The sequence below is a fragment of the Marmota marmota genome, unplaced genomic scaffold (assembly GCF_001458135.2).
Source record: "Marmota marmota marmota unplaced genomic scaffold, marMar, whole genome shotgun sequence".
Taxonomy (NCBI): Eukaryota; Metazoa; Chordata; class Mammalia; order Rodentia; family Sciuridae; genus Marmota; species Marmota marmota.
In genome coordinates, this window is record NW_025999977.1 from 54131448 (window position 1) to 54152634 (window position 21187).

The following is a 21187-nucleotide window of genomic DNA, read 5'->3' on the forward strand; positions in this document are numbered from 1 at the left end:
TTGACAGAAGCCAGGTCTATAAATGTAACTGATTTTAAATGTACTCTCAAGAGTGGAAAGAGCACAGGCTTTGGCACTGTTCCCACTGAAGTAGACCTAACCAGACAAGTCTAGGGAAACCAGCCTAGAATCAAAAGAGGCTTGAAAAAAATCAGTTGCCCTGGGAGGTGAACACAGGGGGCTGTGGATATATTTAAACTACGAATCACATGACTAGGCTCTATTTAGGCAGAAGTAAAACATGTTTTCCTTTAAATGATTAAACTTAGTTGAACTTAATTCAAGAAAAATTTCTTTCCCTCTGAATTATTTTTTTCCAGGCTTAAAGAGTTTCAAGATGAGATTTATTTTCTTAAAGAGAAAACTTGTATCAATAGCTTCCAAACTAGACACATCTGTGGACTTGGAACACCCAAATGATATCAAATAATGTATTTGGCCCTGTCCCCTACATCTGGATGGTTAAGAAAGCATATTTTTTAAAAATCAAGAACACTTTCTTGTTCTCTTGATAATAAAAACAAATGGACATGGATTTGAGTCTCATGTTCATTCCATTTTCTTGAGCACAGTGTCTGCTCCTGAAATGATAAAATAGGAAAGTTTCATTCTATGGTTAGAAAACTGTAGCCAAAATTCCATTTTCACAGTCGTTCTGCAAGCCAGCCTGGATTTGGGTTAATGTTAAGCAAGATGTGAGAACTAAACCCAGGACATTTGAATTGCCCTGTCTTGGAAAAGTTGGGGTTTAAGGGGAAGTGGGAACAGAAGGAGATAAGCACCACCAAGTAAAATATAGGAACAACCAACGGTAAAGATGGCTGGTATTTCCTTTGCGTATGTAGGGGGGTGGGGGTGAGGGCTGCTTTTTCTGTCTCGTTTAAAATTTTTTTCTCTCCCCAAAGTGATTAATATGTGGGGAGTTTAGATCAGACTCGGCATTCAGGAGCCGAGGGTCCTTAGGGTCACTCTCTTTCCCGCTGTCTTCTTAGGTCTGTCTGGGCGGCCAGCGCGAGGCCTTGAGAATTCATCATTTTACTCACTCCTCTGAGATATTTCCACCTCCCCGCCCCGCTCCCCAATTTAAGGTGTGAGGAATCTGAGACTCCAAGGGGTGAGGTAACTCCCCCCTCCTCTAAGCTGCAGCAGGGCGGGGTCAAGTCACCTCCACGCTCCACCAGCACCTGGCGCAGGCCTGTTGGTGTGCTCCGACGGACCAGCGAACCCAGTCGGGTCGCCCCGAAGGCTGTGGAGCTCCGAGTGTTTTCAGTTCTTCTAGGAGGAGGACCCCGACAACCGGAGCGCGCGTGCGGGAGGGCCAGCCCGCGGGTGGACCCGCCGGCAGGGGGCTGGGCGCCAGGCGAAGGGAGGGGAGGGGAGGGTGGGGGATGGAGGAGGCCTGGCAGGCCCAGGGCGCGCCTGCAGCCGCCACCCTGCCCCAGAGACGGCATCGCACCTTGTGCAGTGTCCTCGCCCCCCACCCCAGAGTCCGCACTCCCCACCTCGGGGTCCTCGCTCTCCTGGTGTCCTCGCCCCACACCCCAATGTCTGCATTTCCCACCTCAGTGTCTGCCCCCAGTTTCCCCGTCCTTCTTCCACATCTACCCCCCAGTGTCCTCGCCCCCCACCTATGCCCACCCCCGGGTATCCTAGTCACCCTCCAGTGTACTTGCCCCATTCCAATGTCCCTGCCNGCGACGGCGACGGCGGCCGAGGCCCCGGGGGCAGGCGCGACGGCGGCGCAGGAGGCGGCCGGCCACGACCCCGGCCCCGCGGCGACCCCCCGACGGCCGGGAGGAGACCCTGCGCCTGCTGGACCAGCTGCTGGCCGAGTCGGCGGCCTGGGGCCCGCAGGAGCCCGTCCCGCGCGGCGCGGCCCGGCCCCGACCCGCCGCGGGCGCCCGCAGCGCGGTGAGTGTGGGAGCCGGCCGCACCGGTGCACCGGCCTGGCCCGCCGTCCCCTGCCCGGCCCGCCGTCCCCTGCCCGCAGGCCTCGGCGCCTGCCCCGCCCTCCCAATGTGCCTCCCCGCACCGGGGCCTCCTTCGCCGCGTCCCTGGCAGCCTCCCTCGCTCGCGCGACGCCTCTGCCCGCCTGCTCACCCGCGCGTCCCCACCGAGTCCCCACTGGGGCTCTCGGTCTTTCCCTAACACTCTGCTCCTCTCTGGGTGCGGGTCTGGCTCCAGTTTGGGGAGGTCTTGCTGGGAGCAGTCTTACGGATAGACAGACATCCCTTGGCCCAGACCCTCCCCGGCTTTCCTCGCTGGAGCGCACTTGCTTTCCCTCTGGGGCTGGAGTGCCCGCCCTCAAAACGCAGGGTCCTTGCAGCCCAGGTGGGAACTGGCCAGCAGTCTGGCCTTTCCTCAAGGGATCCACCCTGGCCATCTGTGGGAGGAGGTGCTAAGTGGTGGACAGTCGGCCAAACAGTGCTTCAAAACCGCTCTTCCGAGTCCATCGCATCCGGATCTTTGCCTTGCTGGTCAGTCAATTCCCATATTACTGGCTATTTTTAAGATGCTGTGGAATCTCTTTTTAGCTTCCTTATTCTCCCTTCCAGAACACTTGTAATAACAGCCCTGCTGTTCTAGAAAAACAATACCGACCAGCGCTCTGGCTTGGCAGTCTTTGCTCCAGCAGAGCTGATGAGCGGGATCCTAGCTGCAGCTCCCGGCTGGAGAAGGACGCAAAGCAGCCCCCTCCTCCCTGGAGCCCCCAGGTCTGGCTTGACAACTGCCACCCAGGTCCAGGAAGGCCTCCCTGGGCGGCTTCAGGCAGGGGAATCCTGAAAAGGCCTCAGGGAGGTTGGGAGAGGGACAATCCAGTGACACAGGCCTTTGGTGCTCAGATCCCCTGCCACCCTGCTAAAGGCTTTTAAAAAGGAAAAGTGAGCTTCAGAGAATAGGACTGAATTATATAACAAGATTCCTTTCAGACTGCATCAGCATTCAGTTATATAACACTAAAAAACCCAACAGTTGAGAGATCTGGGAAAGATTCTGACATAGCAAGGAAGTAATTTTTTCACTGTTTATTTTCAAATGCTTGGGAAGCTTCAGAAGTGAAAATGAGGGAGAAAACTGCAAGAATGAATTTTCCCTCTGAGTATCTAGTGCCTGCTCACTCCGTCAGGTACTCCCAGGAACTCCTTGGGCACCTACCAGGTAGGGCCTTGCTCAGGGTGCCAGAGATGAAGACAGGTGCACTCCCCACTGGTCCTAAAGAGGTCTGAAGTCCCAAGGGAGAAAGATCTCCAGATAAAAAGAAGGAATGCAGTGTGGCCAGTGATCTGTATGATGAGTCCACACCAGGGAACAACGACGCCTTCCGAAAGGTCCAGTTGAACCGAAGGTCTGTGGACATTTTCAGGGTGAGCAAAAGAAAAATAAATTTCTGGGAGGAGATGTGTGCACAAGTGGTGGTGGCCAGCATGTCGTGTGGGGTGTAAGGTAAAAAGGTCTTCTGCGTGTACGCCACGCCCCAGGCATGTCGTGCTAAGGGCATCCTGTCAGGGGCTTTGAACTTTACCATGAAATTTGTAGGTGTCTTTTTTTTTTTCAGTGCTAGGGACCCAACCTAGGGACACTGTATCACTGAGCTACATCCCGGCCCTTTTTATTTTTTCTTTTGAGACAGTCTTGCTAAGTTGCTGAGGCTGTCCTCAAACTTGTGATTTTCCTGCCTCAGCCCCTGAATACCTGGGACTACAGGTGCATGCCACCATGTCCAGAAATTTGAAGGGTAAGGGGGTGACATTTTGTGTTGTAGGAAGATGCCACCAGTAGTGTGAGGGGGATGAACTGGAGAGAGGAAGGCAGGAGTGCCACCAGCAAGGGGAACTACTCCAGTCTCCAGGTGACAAAGTCCTGGACCCAAGCAATAGCAGTGAGAGGCTTGGGATAGAGTCAGGTGGTGGTGATGGCACCCAGTGGGTGCCTTATTGGTATCCCATAGACCATGAATGTTTCTTGAATAAATGAATGAATGAATCCTAGACTCCTCCATTATCAGGGCTGTAAGGGAACCCTTGAGCCCAGTTCACTATTTTCAGATCCAGAGAATCCTCGAAACGCAGTGGCTCCAGGTACAGCTGCACACTGGCAGGCTGGGTTCACACCTCTATGCTCTGTAGATGGCATCCTTGGATTGGTCGTCTCAGCAGCCGCACAGTTGACAAGACTCTGGGTTACTAAAACACCACTGAGCCGGGAGAGAATTGGGAGATTGATGAGAAGGGGTTTGAAACCCCTCAGAGAAGCTGGTCTTTCTTCAGAGCATTTGAAAGAATGACCCAGAGAACAGAGAAAAGGCTTGCTTGACTGTGGGCCTAAATAGCAATGTTAGTTTTTGCAGGAAGGCGGGAAGAAAGCCTTTAAGTTCCTAAGTTCTGACATTTAGAAGGGCAGAGGTGTTCTCCATCAGAAAACATCAGAACTAAGTGGTAATTCACCTCTTAAACACCCACTTCTACTAATTGTAATCTCTGTTGACTACAATGTTGTAAAATCTGATTATGTGTATCCCTCAATCATTCTGAATATCATATGTATTTTAATGAACACTTGGGTCTCAGAGGTGTATTAACTCTTTCCACCTTCATTCCATATTTTAAATATATTTTTATTCTTAATTAGTGTATAGTAATCATACATATTTATAGGGTATGGTGTGATATTTCAGTACATGTGTAGAGTATATAATAGATCAAGGTAATCAGCATATCTACCACAACAGATAAATATCTCTTAATTGTGTTGGGGGACATTTAAAATCCTTTCTACTAGCTGTTTTGAAGTATACAGTTAATTGTTTAGTTTTTATTCTGCTGTGCTGTAGAACATTGGAAGTTATTCCTCCTGATGTGCACGCCTATAATCCCAGAGGCTCTGGAGTCTGAGGCAGGAGGATGGCAAGTTCAAAGCCAGCCTCAAGAAAAGCGAGGTACTAAGCAACTCAGCAAGACCCTGTCTCTCAATAAAATAAAAAATAGGGCTAGAATGTGGCTCAGTGATCAAGTGCCCTGAGTTCAATCCCCAGTACCTGCTCCCCCCAGAAAAAAGTTATTCCTCCTATCTAGCTGCACCCCTGTGCCCACTAACCATCCTCTCCCCATCCCTCCTCCATCCACCATAATTGTTATCCATTTCTACAAATGAGAAAGAGGAAACAGAGGCACAGAGCAATTATGTAACTTGACAAAAGCCTCCAGTTATGGAAGAGCAGAGACTAGAACCCAGTCATTCCCACACCCATTTCCTGCCCAGACGGCTGTGGCACCTGGGACTTCTGCTTGGTGTTGACTTTCTGCCCTTCCTTCCGCCGGCCTCTGTAGCTGTCGCTCCTGGCTGTGGTCAGCCACCCCACCACCCACCTTTCTCTGTATCCTCCAGCTCTCCCTCGCCAGACCCCGCCTCTCTGAGCTGCTGCAGTTGGGGAAGGAGAAGCAATGTCAGGGCCCAGTGGGTTTCATAGAAGGACAAGCTTCTGATTTAAGGCCTGGCTAGGTTCCTCCATGGCCTGGACAGTCGTGGCTGCAGTCACCACCTTCATGGCAATTATCTTAGCTGGGCAGGTGATCTCTTCTTATGGCTTACATCCTAGTTCCTGGTGGCCTTCTGATATACTAGTTGCTGGATATGAATGAAATATTGTCACGATGTATCTAAAACTGGGAATTTTAACAAATAATTTTTAGAAGTAAATCAATAATTTTAAAAACTGAGACTTGGGGTATACTAAGTGGTAGAATGCTTGCCTACCATAAGCACAAGGCCCTGGGTTTGAGCCCCCAGCACTGCAAAAAATAAAAAAAAAACTCTCCAAACATGGAGATTTTCAGCCTCATGAATTGAGATAAGTTACCCATTATGTTGGGTAGAAGTCTCTGTCCATTAAACTCTTCTTTATAGATGAACCATACATTGATAATAAGATACTAGGTCAGAGGATATTCTCTCTGTTTGTAAGCCTAGGAAGAGTTATGAACAGATTTGATGTAACACACACACGTAAAGCTCTCCATTGGGGTCACACTACAAATCTCCATGACCAGGAAATTTAGGATCTCATCAGAAGATACAGGATTAACAGTCCTTGGCCACAGGAAAACCTGTGACAGTCTGTGCATCCAGGTTTATGTTGGGGACATTTAAAATTCTTTCTACTAGCTATTTTGAAGTATACAGTTAATTGTTTAGTTTTTATTCTGCTGTGTTCATTAAAATATAACACATGAGACAGTTTAACAAATAGCCAGAACATCCCTGTTGTCCAGTCTAGTTCCATAAATTCTGGTATTGATGTGGATCAGCTAGAGAAAACATTTCCCTGGGTGTAGCTTTAAGTGTTAGTGCCTGCTCGCTGGAGAGATGCTCCCCAAATAATTTAGCTTTCTTGCAAATACTGTGTGTACTGAAAGGAGAGAGAAAAAGAAATGTGTTAGGCTCATACTTTGTGTTAAGGTCTGTATTCAGTGTATAAAAATTCATCATCTCATTTCCTTTATCTGTAACAGCCTTTTGAAATAGATATCACTTTCTCCCTTTTACAGATGAAGCCATTTTGGCCCAGAGAGATTAGAAACTCTTCCAAAGTCACGCAGCCAATATACAGGGAGTCTGAGTTTAAACCTGTCTGCCAGGCTTCAGTCTGTTAGATGAATATTCTCCACCCAAAATGTTCATGTCTTTTCCATTTTTCTCCAGATGTTTAAGAGGAAAAGCAGATCTAACACTTTGAATGATTCTACTTATAACAATGATGCTAATGGCTTCCTGTTGTTTCAGAGTGTATCGTTTTAAAAATCCATCAATCCCTAGTATTTTTTAATTCTGTCACTTTTATTCCAGCAAGACTTTATTTATCAAGAAACTCTTGCTCTCATCCTATCCCTCAAATGTCAGTTTCAGCAGCTTACTCATTCACGTGTGTATGCTTTGGGATCGTACCATTTCTACTAAAAGTTGTGAAGATTCATAATTGTTCATTTAGCACACTGTGTCTCTAGGTGTCATTCATTTACTTGGGAACTTTCATGAGACTGGGTAGCTGGTTGTGTGTGTGTGTGTGTGCGGGGGCAAAGGCAGAAGAATAAAAGAGCACCACGAGGTGACACACGCCTGTAACCCCAGCTCCTCTGGAGGCTGAGACAGGAGGATCGAGAGTTCAAAGCTAGCCTCAGCAATGGTGAGGCACTAAGCAACTCAGTGAGACCCTGGCTCTAAATAAAATAAAAAATAGGCTAGGGATGTGGCTCAGTGGTCGAGTGATCCTGGGTTCAATCCCCAGTACCAAAAAAAAAAAAAAAAAAAAGATGGAGGAGGGAGGGAGGGAGAGAGAGACACAAAGAGAGAGAGAGAGAGGGAGGGAGGTGTGGAGAAGTATCCTCCAGTGGTCACTATTCCTTAAGGATGTTCCAAGAGACAGCACTTTATATATGTCATCTTGCTGAACAGAGCTGGTATTCCCTCCCCAACTCTGTCTCACAAGAGGGACTGGGGCCCAGGGAGGCTGTGAACTTGGCCATGGTGTGCAGTATAGGAGCCGCTTAAGTCTTTCTGGCTGTGAACCTCCCTCAGTGCTGAGTGCTGGGATACCGATGAGGCATATTTTCCCCCAAGAGGGACTGCACCCTTCTGGGTTTTTTAAAACACTAGAAATGTTGCCTGGAGGTGGGACAGGCACAGATCACCTCCGAGTGCAGGATGCAGCTGCAGTAGGACTGGAGGGCTTCTCTGCAGGCTCAGGAGTGCCTCTCCTGCTGCATCGCCTTGGTGGAGTCTACTGAGGACTGTTGCAAGAGAGGCGGGACAGTGCTGGAGTCAGCGTGCCTGGGGAGGTACCGCCCAGGATTTGCAGCAAAGGAGCTTTGGGTCCCTGTAGGGGATCAGATGCCCCTGACTCTGATGAGAAAGGTCAGAACTGTGGTTTGGACAGAACAGAGGTTCTATGACTCCTAAATGCCATGAGCTCATTACCCAGGAAGGAAGGTGCCCAGCCTGAGGCCACCAAAGCAATTTCCCATTGAACTCTGCCTCCCAGGTAGAGTACCCAGGACCTGGTTGGTTCTCCACCTGGTAATCATTTGAGCGGACGACAGCCCAGGGGGCCTGAGAGAATATTCAGTCCCAACAGGGTGGTGGTTCAAGTTCCCAGGCAGCAGTAGGGCTCAAACCAGGAACAAGGATGTGGCATCTGTCACCACACCCACACTGGCTAGGCCAGTGGGAGGATGCCTGGGGTCTGGAGATCAGGTGACCGCAGTCCCTCCCCTGACAGCACGGACAAGCCTCTAGAAGTCTAGTGAGGTCCTCCTAGACGTCGTTGGGGGGTGGGGGGAGCGGGGACATTTTGTGCGGCGGCGTGTGGACGCGCTTTACACGGCGCCAAGGCGTCCAGCACGGCGAGGCGGAGCTGTTTTCTTCCAGCCCCACGCTCCTGGCCTCTCTAGTGGCTTTGGAAACCCCTCCCCGAAGGCAAGGCCCTCACCAGTGGACCCGAGCCATTTCCCTCCAGGGCCATTTCTCCGGAGCCTCTTGGAGCAAGCCTGCTCAGCGCTCCACGCACAGCCAACCTGCGCGCCCCCTCTGCCCCCGCGAAGCCCCCGCAGCTTCGCGCAAGGAGCTAACCGACCGCGGCGCCGGGAGAACAGCGCCCCCTGGTGCCGGGCACGGAGCCCAGCGGGCAAGAGCGCGAATGGTGGCAACTGGGAGATGGGGTACCAGGAAGTCCGTGGTACCCCTCCTCTCTACTGTACGTTGAAAAAATAAAGATAAAAACCCAAATCATGGCTTCAAAGAAAGATGATTTTTAAGGAAGGTGGAAACACATCCATACGATGGGATGGAAGGGAATGGACTGCTCTTGACAGGCTGGCCGCATGCTGGACCTCACCATCACTACGCGGGGTGAAAGCCAGCTACACCGATGCAGGAGGCAGGGTTCCCTTACCTGGATGTGTGCAAAGTGGACACCAGTCTCTAGTGGCCAAGCAGATCAGGGGTCGCCTGGGGTGGGGGACAGGGAAGGAAGGAAGCACTGAAGAGGAGTGCAGGGAAAATTGGAGGGCCATGAGGTTGCTTAGCTCCTTGGATGTGTGGGCAGTTTGGTGGATGTATATTGGAGCTCACGTCAAAACTTACCTACCAGCCTGTATTCTTCAATCATCGCAGTTTGTGCTTGTCAATTACACAATGTGATCATATATACCTACAAAGCTGTTCCAAGTTAGCTGGGCACTGTGTCACTCTGTAGTCCCAGCAACTCCGAGATTGAGGCAGGAGGGTGGCAAATTTGAGGACAGCCTTAGCCACTTAGACTCTCTTTCAAAATAAGATTAAAAGGACTAGGGATGTAGCTCACTGGTAGAGAGCACTCCTGGGTTCAATTCCCATTACTGCAAATAATAATAATAATTAAGATGAGACTTTTCAATAGAGGAAGCAGGATATAATATGTTTTGGTAAATAAAATATGCAGGGGATATCCTAAAAGGCAACTTCTAAAACTTTATTTTCACAAAACAAAACTCTACTTGTAAGACTCAAGAAGACCTTCGGAGATCATTATATTCAGTTCCTTCTCACATGTGCTGCTGCTTGTTCAGCTGTGGTTTGGTTTCTCCAAAGCCTCCCTAGGAGGGGTGACATGCATTTCCCTGCCCACAAGGCGAAGGCTCCCAAGCACACTCTGAGCTCAGCCCAGTTCCCACAGCCCAGCCCAGCCCAGCATCAGCCCCATCCAGGTGTGTATCTGACCCAGAGGGCACTGGCAGCCAGCTGGCTGATGGCAGGTGTCTGTGTCTGCTCTGGGCCTGGGGCTGTGTCCTCCGGTCCCCCTTGTTTCAGCAAGCTCTGAGTTCTGGGAGGGAGAAAATGCATGTCCCATCTGAGAAAGTCAAGTTCAAGGCTTAAACAAACTGGTTGAAAGGGCCACATATCAAATGGCAGATGAAGAGAAACTCTGGTGAAAATGGTACGGATGCAACCAGGCTGTGATCAGAAAAACCGCAAAAGAGAGAGTGTGACTTTCATGTGCAGCCAGCTCCAGGGCTGCAGTTCTCATATATGATGGATTCCACTGCTGTGGCTTCCTGGAGAGGCTGTGGTGACTTCCCATTAGCAGTGTCCAGAACGTCTTATGGCGCTGAGAAAAGGAGAGACCAGCCAGGGCCAGATGGTGATGCCTACGCAACTCCAAATCCTGGGCTCTTTCACTCAATTGCCTGACTGCAGAAACTATGTGTCAAAATCCTTACAAAATCCTGATGAGAGGAAAAGCAGCCACCCAGGTGACAGCAAAAGCTGGCTCCAGCTGACACTGACCAGGGGGAACAAGTTCCAAGTTGGAGGACTTCATAAACAATGGCCCCAGCACGATTGGTTAAAATGGCTTCATTGTTTCTATGTTGCCTCTGAGAATAGAGCCAAGCCCAGTGGCTGGGTATTGATGTAAGGAAGGGGCTTCACAGGGCTGGGAGATAGCTGCTTGCCTAGAAAGGAACCTCATTCATACCCTAAGTACTCACAGAGCTCCCGTACACGCACTTTGGTAGCGGCATTGCCACAATAGGTGCAACGTGGGTGGGAGCAACCCAAATGTCCGTCAATGGAAGGATGACGAGCAAAGTGCAAGTTATGCATACGATGAAATCTGATTCAGCTTTAAGAAGGACATTCCAAGCGAGGTGCCATGGCCCACCTGTAATCCCAGAGGCTCAGGAGGCTGAGGTAGGAGGCTCTTGAGTTTAAAGCTAACCTCGGCAACTTAGTGAAGCCCTAAGCAACTCAGTGAGACTGTCTCTAAATAAAGTATTAAAAAGGGCTAGGATGTAGCTCAGTGTCCCTGGGTTCAATCCCAAGTATAAAAATAAATAAATAAACAGGGCTGGGGATGTGGCTCAAGCGGTAGTGCGCTCGCCTGGCATGCGTGCGACCTGGGTTCGATCCTCAGCACCACATACAAACAAAGATGTTATTTCTGCCGAAAACTAAAAAATAAATAAATATTTAAAAAAAAAAAGAATTTTAAAAAATAAATAAATAAATAAACAAAGGAAATGCCATCGTACACTTTAACATATGACACAAACCTTGAGGATATTGTGCTCCATGAAATAAACCATCCACTGAAGGACAAACCATACACTCCCCGGGAGGAAGTGGGAGTGGTCAGATTCACAGGAGACAAGGTAGCTAGCTGGTGGTTCCCCAGGGCTGGGATGGGAAGGGGGTAGGGTTTAATGGATAGAGTTTCAGTTATGAAAAGAAAAGTTCCGCGGATTTGTGGTGGCAGTGGTTGCCCAACAACATGAATGTACTTAAGGACACTGAACTGTGCATTTAAAAGTGGTTGAGATAGTAAATTTTAGATTATGTATATTCATCATAATAAAGTTTAGAAAGAACATTAAAGAACTTTTCAATAGTCTAGTCTGAGTTGCCTCAAGAAGGGCTGGACTGGGCTGCTTTAGGAGGGGTGTGCGTGGGGGCTGTACGTGGGGGCAGGTGCATGTGAATGATTTGCTGGGACTTGTCTCTGGCCTTCACTACTGGCTCACACTCCCTGTCCCTCTTCCTTTAGGAATTCCCTGCTGGCTCGGGATCCTCCCTTCCCTCTGTGCTCTCCCCGACAGGAGTGTGTGAATGACTGTGGTGAATGTGGGCTGTCCCCCATGGGGATGCTCACCAGCCACCAGCAGCCATGGTCATCCATGACCCCTGGGCCAGTGCTGTGCTATCCACCTCCACCAGGTGGGCAAGTGCAAATGTTTCCGGCCAGCCCCGCCAGGCCTACCTCAGCAGGACACACCGATGCGTGGCTTGCTACCCTGGACTGCCATGCCACTTCCCAAGAGCCACAGCAGCACTGGCTTCCCAGGGAAGGATGTGTCACCCTGGAGCCTCTCCCCAGCCTTGAAGACCAAGTACACAGGGTGTACTCAGTACACAGGGTGTCAGCAAGGCTGCCTCTGAGGCTAGTCTAGGTTAGGTAATGGTGAGTTAGGACAGTGCCCCGCTCCCTGATCACTGAATGATGCTATTATAGTAAAGGTGTTCTCTGCACCCATTATCTGTCATCTCGCAGCACTCCCGAGGCACCTCCCCACTATGCAGAGGGAGACCAGGGAGCCTCACAATTCATCCAAAGGCGCATCCTTATTAAATGGCAAAACTGGGATTTGAATCCTACTCTCTGTTATACTATTTTCACTCTGCCAAGTGCTAATATAGATTTTAAACCGAAGATCTTAACTAGTTAACAACTAGTCATTCAACATAATTCAGGGAATGCTTAGTATTTATTGTGTACTTCTATAAACTTGGGAGAATGGCTGTTTTTGCTGGAGAAGATTAACTAATGTTAACAGGTTAATAATAGAGAACAGCAGAGGACATAGCACTGGTCTGATGATAGTAATAGAAATAGTCACAGCTAGTATTTATTGAGAAATTCTTAACTACCAGGCACTGTTGCAATCACTTCATGATATTTCACAATAAATCTGTTTTATAGATGAGAAAGTCAATGCTTGGAAAAGATAAGAAAATTGCCAGCAATTTAGCTAGACCCTGTCTCAAAAAGTAAAAAGAGGGCAGTAGCTGTGGCTGAGTGGTAGAGCTCTTGCCTAGCATGCATGAGGCATTGGGTTAGATCCCCAACACCACATAAAAATAAATAAATGAAATAAAGGTGTTTAAAAAAACCAGAGACAGCAGTCAGCATTATAAATTAAACAAGCAAATAAATAAATAAAAAGGGCTGGGATATAGCTCAGTGAGAGAGTGCCCCTGGGCTCAATAATGAGGAGGAAAAGGAGGAGAACTGAGTCTGTTTCTTTTTCAAATCAAGTCTTTTGACAACCATCCTGCACCATCCTCTCCTGGTGCACAGGATGTCTTTGGTCTCAGATATCTTGCTGTGCTGGATGTTTAGGACATACTTATCTAGTGAGATTCCCCCTCCCTTGAGGGTACAGAGCCCATGTCCCCAAAGTGCTGATGTAGCCCTGGGTAGACTAGGAAGGCTGACCGAATACCTGATGAATGATTGATCAGTGTGGTTCCCAGTGTCTGAGAATGGAAGAGAATTTGAGAACATAAGCAGCTTCCTGCAGGGCAGAAGCCCAATTCAGCCTCTCTTGGCCACATGGGAGTATGCGCCAGGATACCGGGGAGAAGAGCTTATCTTGTTCAACTGTTCAAAGAAAAACAAACCCCTGAGAAGCTCCCCAAAGTCTGCAGAGCAAGCAGGTTCCTATGACTGGTGCTCAGCACTGCTGTGTGGGATTGCTGTTTTCAGAAAGGTGGCAGGAGACAGCTCAGCGTCTTCTCTGACAGCCCCTGGCTTGGGGCTGGGGGTCCTTCCTACCCTCCTTGCCTTCCAGGGTCCCCTTGCAAATTTGCAAACCAGCATGATGAGCAGAGTCCTGAGAGGGCCCCTGGCCAGGCCAACAGGGAGGAAGGTGGCAGCTCAGAGGACTGAACCCAGCCGGCCAGGCCTGGAAGGAAGGGGAGAGGAAAGTGAAAGACACGGGGTGACTGTCCTTGTGAGCCCCACAGGCCCTTCTTCACCGCTGAACACGGGTGGTGATCCTATAACAAGAAGGCTTGACTTCAGGTGTGTGCTTGCCTCGGTGTTGAATTCTGATAGGAGAACCAACCATTGTGACTCCCAGTCTCTGTCTGATAGTTCTCTGTGTTGAGCCCATTGCTGTCCCTGTGGGTCCACTCTCTGCGACATGCAGACCAAGTGCCTCCTCTTTCACAAGGGCCCTTGAACCATCACAGTCAGCTGTTCCGGCCACTCAGTTGGGGTTGTGGAAACTTCTGACATGCACAGGGTGCTTTCCAGGGCTCCAGCACAGACCCTGATGTTCCCCTGTCCCATGTCCCTGTATTCCTGGGTTAAGTCCATCAGGCTCATGGAGCTCTGGTCTTCTATGAGTCATTTTTTAAAATCTTATATAAATATTTGTTGCCCAGAAAGGGTAGCCAAAGATAAACTCTGAGTGTACGTCTGAAAATTGTGTTTAGTTTGCTCTAACACTAGATGAGGATTCAGAATTACAAGTTTGAGTTCAAAATAACTTTCTTTTACATTTTTTTGGAGCTATTCTAGTGTGGTCCCGTGCTGCTGCCATCTGAGTCTTGGTTTCTGATTGATTGATTGATTGGTTGGGGTTTCTTATCGGTGACCTTCTCCTCTCTTCCTGCCTTTAAGGATTTTTTTTTTCCCTCTGCCGGTGTCTTAAGTTCAAGATGCTATAACAACAACAACAAAATACTATCACAAAATTCCTTAGACTGGGTAATTTATAAATTTTAAATTTATTGTTCATAGTTCTTTTAAAAGTACATTCATATTTTAATTGATGAAATAGCATACGTACTTTGCTGCAGGTGAAACTAAACAATTCTCAAAACTAGGAACTAATGTGATCCCTGGAGGTGAAGACAGGTGCTCTCCTGCTAGTGACAGTGGCCATCAACTTCTGGCGGTACGAGGGGTGCTGTCATGCTAGGCAGGGAGTCTGTCCAAGGCTCTGCCATTTGCTCTTTGTCACTCCCCTTTCGAAGCCTGGGCTTTCTCACCTGGGAAATGGGCAGATGGGTCTCTGCCGCCTGAGAGTCTCTCCAGCTCTGATGTTTAAGTGTTCTGGGTGGAATGTGGTGACCACTGCCTGTCACGAAGCCAGAGCATTCGGCAGCTGTAACCTTCTGACACCTATTTCTTCAACCTTCTGACATCTATTTCTTTGTCTTTCTCAAGGTGTCCCCAGAACCTCAGGCTGAAGACCACCCAGAGGACAGCCATACCTCTGAGTAAGTGTGGAGTGGGGGGTGGGTAGGGGCATGTCTGCTCCAGAAGCTTCTAATTCTGTTGGCTCCAGCCACCCCAAATCCCTCCTGTGCCCTGCTTTCTTCTTGGTCCCCAGTCTTTTCTTCTTTAAAGTTCCCCAGAGACCAGGCCTGTCTGTCTACTCTTGGGTGACCCCACCACCACCCCTCCAGCAGCGTGGAGAGCTGTGGCCCTCAGTGTAGCTCATTTTTTTTTTTAATATTTATTTATTTATTTAAGTTCTCGGCAGACACAACATCTTTGTTTGTATGTGGTGCTGAGGATCGAACCCGGGCCGCACGCATGCCAGGCGAGCGTGCTACCGCTTGAGCCACATCCCCAGCCCCTCATTTTTTTTAATATATATTTTTTAGATGTTGATGAACCTTAATTTTATTTACTTATTTATATGTGGTGCTCAGAATCGAACCCAGTGCCTCACACATGCCAGGCAAGCGCTCTACCACTGAGCCATGACCCCAGCCCAGTGTAGCTGATTTGGGGATGTGTTAGAAAAATCAGATGAAGTAGATAGTTAATGTGATAAAGTAAACATAGCAACTTTGCTCTCATTTTACCCAATTGTTGAATCTATAGTTCTGACTCCTCTGTATACTTAAAATTTTCCAAAACAAATTATCAAAGTAAAAAAGCTTTCAAAGTCCAGTTCAGATACCTCCTTTTCAAATCCCACCCCCTCCTCTTCACATGAGGGCATCTCCTCCTTCAGCAAGCCCCAGCCAGGCCCCTTCTCTATACCTGTGACCCCACCTTGTCCCCTCTGCCTGTAGGCCTCAGGCAGGCAGGGAGATACAGATCTGTCCCTGACCCTCATGGCGCAGGTGAGGTGGGGCTTTGGAGATGTGGGTTGAAAGGAATGTTGAAGATGAGTCTGGGTGTGTGGGCCTCCACCGGAGTCCTGGCCATCCTCTGTGATGTGGGCACTCTTTCCCAAGGGAGGGGGACCCACGGAAGCAACAGAGCTGGGGCAGTGTGCTGGGAGAAGCTGCTGCTCCCCTGAGCTGTTCCTGCAGGGCTGGCCGGGAGTCAGGGAGGAGGGTGTGATGGGAGCCCTGGCTAGGAGTCTCCAGGCTCTGCCTGTACCTGCCGGTGCTGTGCTCTTTCTGCAGGTGCCTGCCTGCAAGGCAGGCCCTAGGCCAGTGGACCCAGGTGCTGGGGAGGGAGAGTGACTCTTCCCAGTATCCCTGATGAGTGCCCCAAGGCACGATGCACCATGGTCAGAAGCCTAGTAAATTTTAGAAAATTCTTGACCCAAGAGACCGGTACGAATGTCCCTGGCCTCACCTCACTTCATGTAGCATCCAATTATGATAGGTTTGTTGGGGGGGGGGGCGGGTTCTTTCCTTTGGGGAAGACTCCTTTCTCCCTGGAAAGGTCTTTTTCTTTTTTAAAAAGTGTGTGACTTTGGGCTGAGATGGTGGCTCAGTGGTTGAGCGCTCTCCTGGCTGAGTGTGGCTCTGGGTTCAATCCTCAGCACCACATAAAAATAAAAAAATAAAATAAAGGTATTGTGTCCAACCAATTACAATTAAAAAATAAATATTTTTAAAAAATAAATGCACTGTGTCCATCTACAACTAAAATATCTTATTTAAGAATAGTGTATGACTTTAGGAATCCCTGCTGAAGAAAAACTGATTGAATAATTAATAATTTAAATGAAGGTTCCTTCTTGACTCCCTAGAGGGTGGGATGACTTCCCAAGAATCTACTCAGGGCCGGATCTTCCTCTTCACAGCGTGCCCCACTCCCATAGTGGCAGGGGTTGGGGGGGGAAGAGTGGACAACACTGCCCCCCTCCACTGGCCGAGCTCCCAGGCCAGTAGCCCGTGGCATGGTGGGTGTGGCTGGGCACACAGGGAGCCCCGGCTCCTCAAAGACCTGGCACAGCCCAACTCTGTTGCCGATCCCAGCCCGGGGCCATTCTGTCAGCCTTCTGTGTCACTTCCTGCCTCTCCTTCCTGGGGTCCCACTTATAAGAGTGTTGGGGTGCCCAGTGGGAAAGGACAGAGTGAGGGGAGTCTGCAACCAGGTCCCTGTGACTTTGGGCGCCTGTCCTCAGGCTTCGCCCTTCACACCTCTGAGTGTAGAGGGCTGGGCTGCATGAGCCCAGAAGGGCTTGAAGTCCTGCTGGGGTGCCCCAGGCCCAGAGTGGTGCCCCAGGATTCCTGAAGGACAGTCCCCAGCTTGCCCTGGAGGGTGTTTGGGCATCTCAGGCATATTCCTCAGTGGAGAGGACCTCAGGAGGGGGTGGAACAGGAGTGCAATGACAGCATCTGTCCTCTGTACCAGGCGTTGCTGGGACCTTGTGAGGCAGGGAACCCTGCAGGCAGCTACTCCTGTTCAGTACATCCCAAGCGCCAGACACAACAGGTGCCATCTGTCCACCCCAAGGGTCAGTCGTGAAGGGAAGAGGAACCACTAGTCGAAGTCTGTCAGAGCAGCTGGGATCTGCCTTCCCACTGTGTCTCCAAGGCAGAAGGAACATTTACTGAGACCCACATTTTAACAACGGTAGCGCATGCTTTTTGCAGAGTGTTTGCACATGGTAGGTGCTTAATAAATGCAGTGCCATAGCCAGCTGTGCACTTAGCGTGTGCCGTGTCAGGCGTGAGAGGGGTCCGTGTGTGCGTAGAGCCCGCTGTCAGAGCTCACCCTTCCTGTGAAGTCCGGGGACTGCACCGGGGTGGTGATCAAGTGACTGCCCAGGTCTTGTTCTTGTCCTGAGTTCTGAGAGAACCAGATGGGGCCCTGGAGGCTGCTCCCCGAATAAGTGTTGGCCAAAAGCATCAGGTGGACCTTACAGAGGTCACAAGTGGGGAATCTGAGGCCAGGAAAGAGGAAGTGCCCTAGCTGCCTGACTGGCAAGTGGCAGAGCCTTCTCTAGCTGGAGTGACGGGAGGCGGGAGCGGTCACCATCCCACAACTGGCGGCAGGCACCTCTGGCCTCTCACCCTGACCCTGTGGGCAGCTGCAGACCTGGGCCCCACCCCCTCAAAGGCAGCAGCTCCTGGTAGCAGCTCCCAGCCCAGCCACGGGTCCTACCAGGACACCATGGGTGGGCACAAGGCCATCTGCACAAGGCGACACAGCTGTGGGAAGCACTGAAGACACAGCCAGTGCCACTCAGATGTCCAAAGTCTGGGAAGCCTGGGAGCCAGGGCCGGGTGGAGGGCAGGGTCCAGGCCAGAGGGCCCTTCTCTGAGCTCAGGCTGCAGGAAGGGGAGCCCTGTTCAGGTCCCATCTCAGTCACTCTGCCTGATTGCTCAAGGAGTGGCAGGACCCTGGACAGCCACCCTGACCTGGTAGCAGTCCCCTTGCCATGCCAAGGGTACAGGCACAGGAAGTGAGTTGGCAAATGGACATGGAGCTTCTAGACTCCCTGATGGAGGGCTGACCATGGGTGAGACCCTGTCACTCTGTGCACACATTATCATTTTTAAGCCTCAGAATAAATTTATGAACAAGCTCCATTTTCAAGAAGAAAAAAAAAAAAGAGGGTGCTCAGGGTGCAAACGATGAGCCCAAGGTGGCCATGCTGGGATGGGCTCCTGCTGCGCCCCACTCTCTCTCCAACTCTGCAGGCACTGGCTTCCTGCTCAGCCTGAGGTCTCAGTGGGTGTCGAGGGAATGATGAAGACAGAGAAGCAGGCAAGGCTGACCACATCAGGGTGTCGGGGAAGAAGGATCCAGAGGTCCCTGGGCAGGGGTTTTCAGCTTGGGGCCAATGTGGTCACTGATAGAGACACACTTTGAAGGTAACATCTTGTCTGTGTCTGGTCTTCTGCTTGCAGAGCCCCAAGCAGCAGCCACAAGAGGCCCGAGAGGCAATCAGCCATTTCCTATGACTACGCGGAGGAGGAGCTGATGGCCAGCATAGAGCGGGAGTACTGTCGCTGAGGTCAGCCGTGCAGGGGCGTGACCATGGCTCCATAGACCCTGGGCTGTGTGAGAATCACTCCCCACCAGGGCTCAGCTGAACTTCTGCAAAACCTAGCTCTTCCTGGACTTTTCCAAACTGACCTTTTCAACTTCACTTGCTGGCCAGGGCATCAGCTGTGCAGGTACCCAGCCATAGGTGGAGACCTGTCTGTAGGGTTCTCTTGGAGCTTGAGGATTCCTCTTGGAACATGCACCAAGGTGTGCCCTCAGTCCTCCGGCTACTCTCCAGAGGAGGCCCATCCACTCAGTGCATCTGGATTTTCATGAGCAATGAACCCCATGGAATGTGGCTGAAGTACAGATCTGATTCTGTAGGCCTAGTGGGGCCTGAGATTCTGCATCTCTAACTGGCTCCCAGAAGAGCCAAAGTGCAGCACCCCAGCTGCACTTGAGTCTGGGGGTAGGGCCTGGACTTCAGGCCTTTCTCAGCCTCTGTGGTGCTGGAGGCATCTCCACCCCAGCTCTTTCACTGGGCTGGGATGGCAGAGCTCCTCACTTTCCTTCTCTGGGCCCCAGCTTCCCTCTCCAAGAGATAGTTCTGGAGGCTCTTTGACAGTCTGAGATCACACAGTTCCCACTGCCACTGAGGCCTCACCCTGTTGGTGCACAAAACTGCCTTCTGTATTGGGAGTGGGTGTCCAGCCACCTGGACAGGGTCTCAGGATACCTGCTGTCTAGCTCCACTCTGGCAGGTAGCCTGGCCATCCCCCACAGGGCCTTACACCCTTTCTCCCTGTGCAGAAGGTAGACAATCCCAGTCACGAGGCCAGAAGAGCCTTCCAATGTTCCCAGTTGACAAATGAGAAACCTGCCTGCCCAGAACCTCCTGCAGTAAGAAATGGTGGCAGTGTCAAGGGGCTGGATGGAATAACAGCAGCTTTTGCTGAAGCCATAAGAGATCTTGGCTCATCTCACATTTACCCACCAACACCGAGGCCTCCCTGGGCAGCCTCCATTTCCTGAGAAGTGCTGCCAGCACTGGGGCCAGAGCCTCTCAGAAACTGAGGAAGGGACAGCCATTTGGCACCATCCCTGTGCTCGCGGGCCAGTGAGTCTCACTGACAAGCCTTTCTGTGAACTTTCACAGTTGACAAGAGTGCCTTTGATCAGCTGCTTGCAGCTGGGAGACTTGCACTGCGAAGTCAGAGCACAGAACAGCAGAGCCGGTCACCAGCCTCTGGGGGGTTGGCTTAGATCCTCCTCAAAGCTGGGAACTGTTCCTCTCCTAGGCCCAAAACATTCCTCTTGATATAAAGATGAAAGTCATTACTATTTTAATAATGTGAATGCTTATTTTAAAAGAAGTTGAACTTTTATTTCTTACTGCCAGGTAAATCTGGTTTTGAACTTGATGTAAATGTTTACAACTTTACATCATCATTTTGTTAGAATATGACACATTCAACTGGTTTCCAAGAAAAAGATGATACCTCTGCATTTTCTTGTGGAGAACTCATAGAAACCCCAATGGCCCAGATGTTTTGAAAGATGAGTCAAGAACTGTGACGGGTTGGATATGGGGTGAGAGCAGAGTGACTCCAAGGTCTTGCACCTGAACTGCAAGGACTCACGTGCAGTTCAAGGACAATGGGGCCAACTGTGAGAAAAACAAGGGTGGGGAAGAGAGGTGGGGCTTGGCCATGTCGGGTTTGAGATGCAGACTGGGCAGGTGTCACGGGATAGGTGCAGGACTACCTAGTTCAGGCAAGAGGTGCAAGGAGAGATCGATCCTCGGGGTCTTCACAGTTGAGATTTCACATCTGTGAAGCCTGGGAAAGGTGACCCAGGGAGCCCAGCAGTTTCGAAGAATGAGTATTAGGACTCCCCAGAATCAAGAGGCCAGATGACAAGGGCCAGCAATAGACCAAACAGACAGGAACAGCAGACATCTGCAGCCTTTGGGGCCACTGTCACCTCTGCTCAATGATGCAGACAGCAAGATCCCAGCCCACAAAGCCTCTGGTGACACCCACAGGAGCTCTTTATTACATACCTTTGTGTGTAGATACAAAGCCTCAGTGGGAGCAGGCTCACGGAAGAACGTGCAGAGGAAGACTGAGGAGCCCTCACGTTGTCTTTAACCCTGGGCAAGGGCTGGAGTGAGGCAGCAAAAATGTTTCCACATACCTCTTCCAAGTCCCCCCTTGGGCAGACACCCACCGCTGGCAGGGGAAGAACACAGGCCCCGAGGGCCCAAGGGTCATCCAGCATGCTGGGTCCTATCCTGCCAGGACCAGACATGTGTGTCCCGGTGGCCAACAGAGAAGCAACCTCCTCATACATTCCTTTCAGAGAGAACTCCCAAAGGAATGCAAAGAAACAGACTAAACCCGAGAAAAAGGAGAGTTCAGGTCGGGCCAGGTCTGCCCACTCATCCTGGAAGACACTGGG

General features: G+C 50.4%; 1 protein-coding gene and 2 long non-coding RNA genes across 3 annotated transcripts; 2 read left to right on the top strand and 1 right to left on the bottom strand.

Moving 5' to 3' along the window:
• Nucleotides 1-322: 322 nt before the first annotated feature.
• Nucleotides 323-1546, bottom strand: LOC125617270. The gene is made up of 2 exons (XR_007348221.1): nt 1166-1546; nt 323-581 (listed from the first exon to the last, which is right to left on the bottom strand). It is a non-coding gene; the product is annotated as an uncharacterized LOC125617270 (long non-coding RNA).
• Cys1 (cystin 1) lies at nt 1545-20074 on the top strand. Its single transcript, XM_048804963.1, has 4 exons — nt 1545-1567; nt 1665-1911; nt 14765-14817; nt 18649-20074. Exons 1-4 carry the CDS (start codon nt 1545-1547, stop codon nt 18752-18754), a joined length of 429 nt encoding a protein of 142 aa, XP_048660920.1. The 3' UTR covers nt 18755-20074.
• On the top strand, nt 1929-4620 carry LOC125617269. Its single transcript, XR_007348220.1, has 2 exons — nt 1929-3365; nt 4047-4620. It is a non-coding gene; the product is annotated as an uncharacterized LOC125617269 (long non-coding RNA).
• Nucleotides 20075-21187: the final 1113 nt, after the last annotated feature.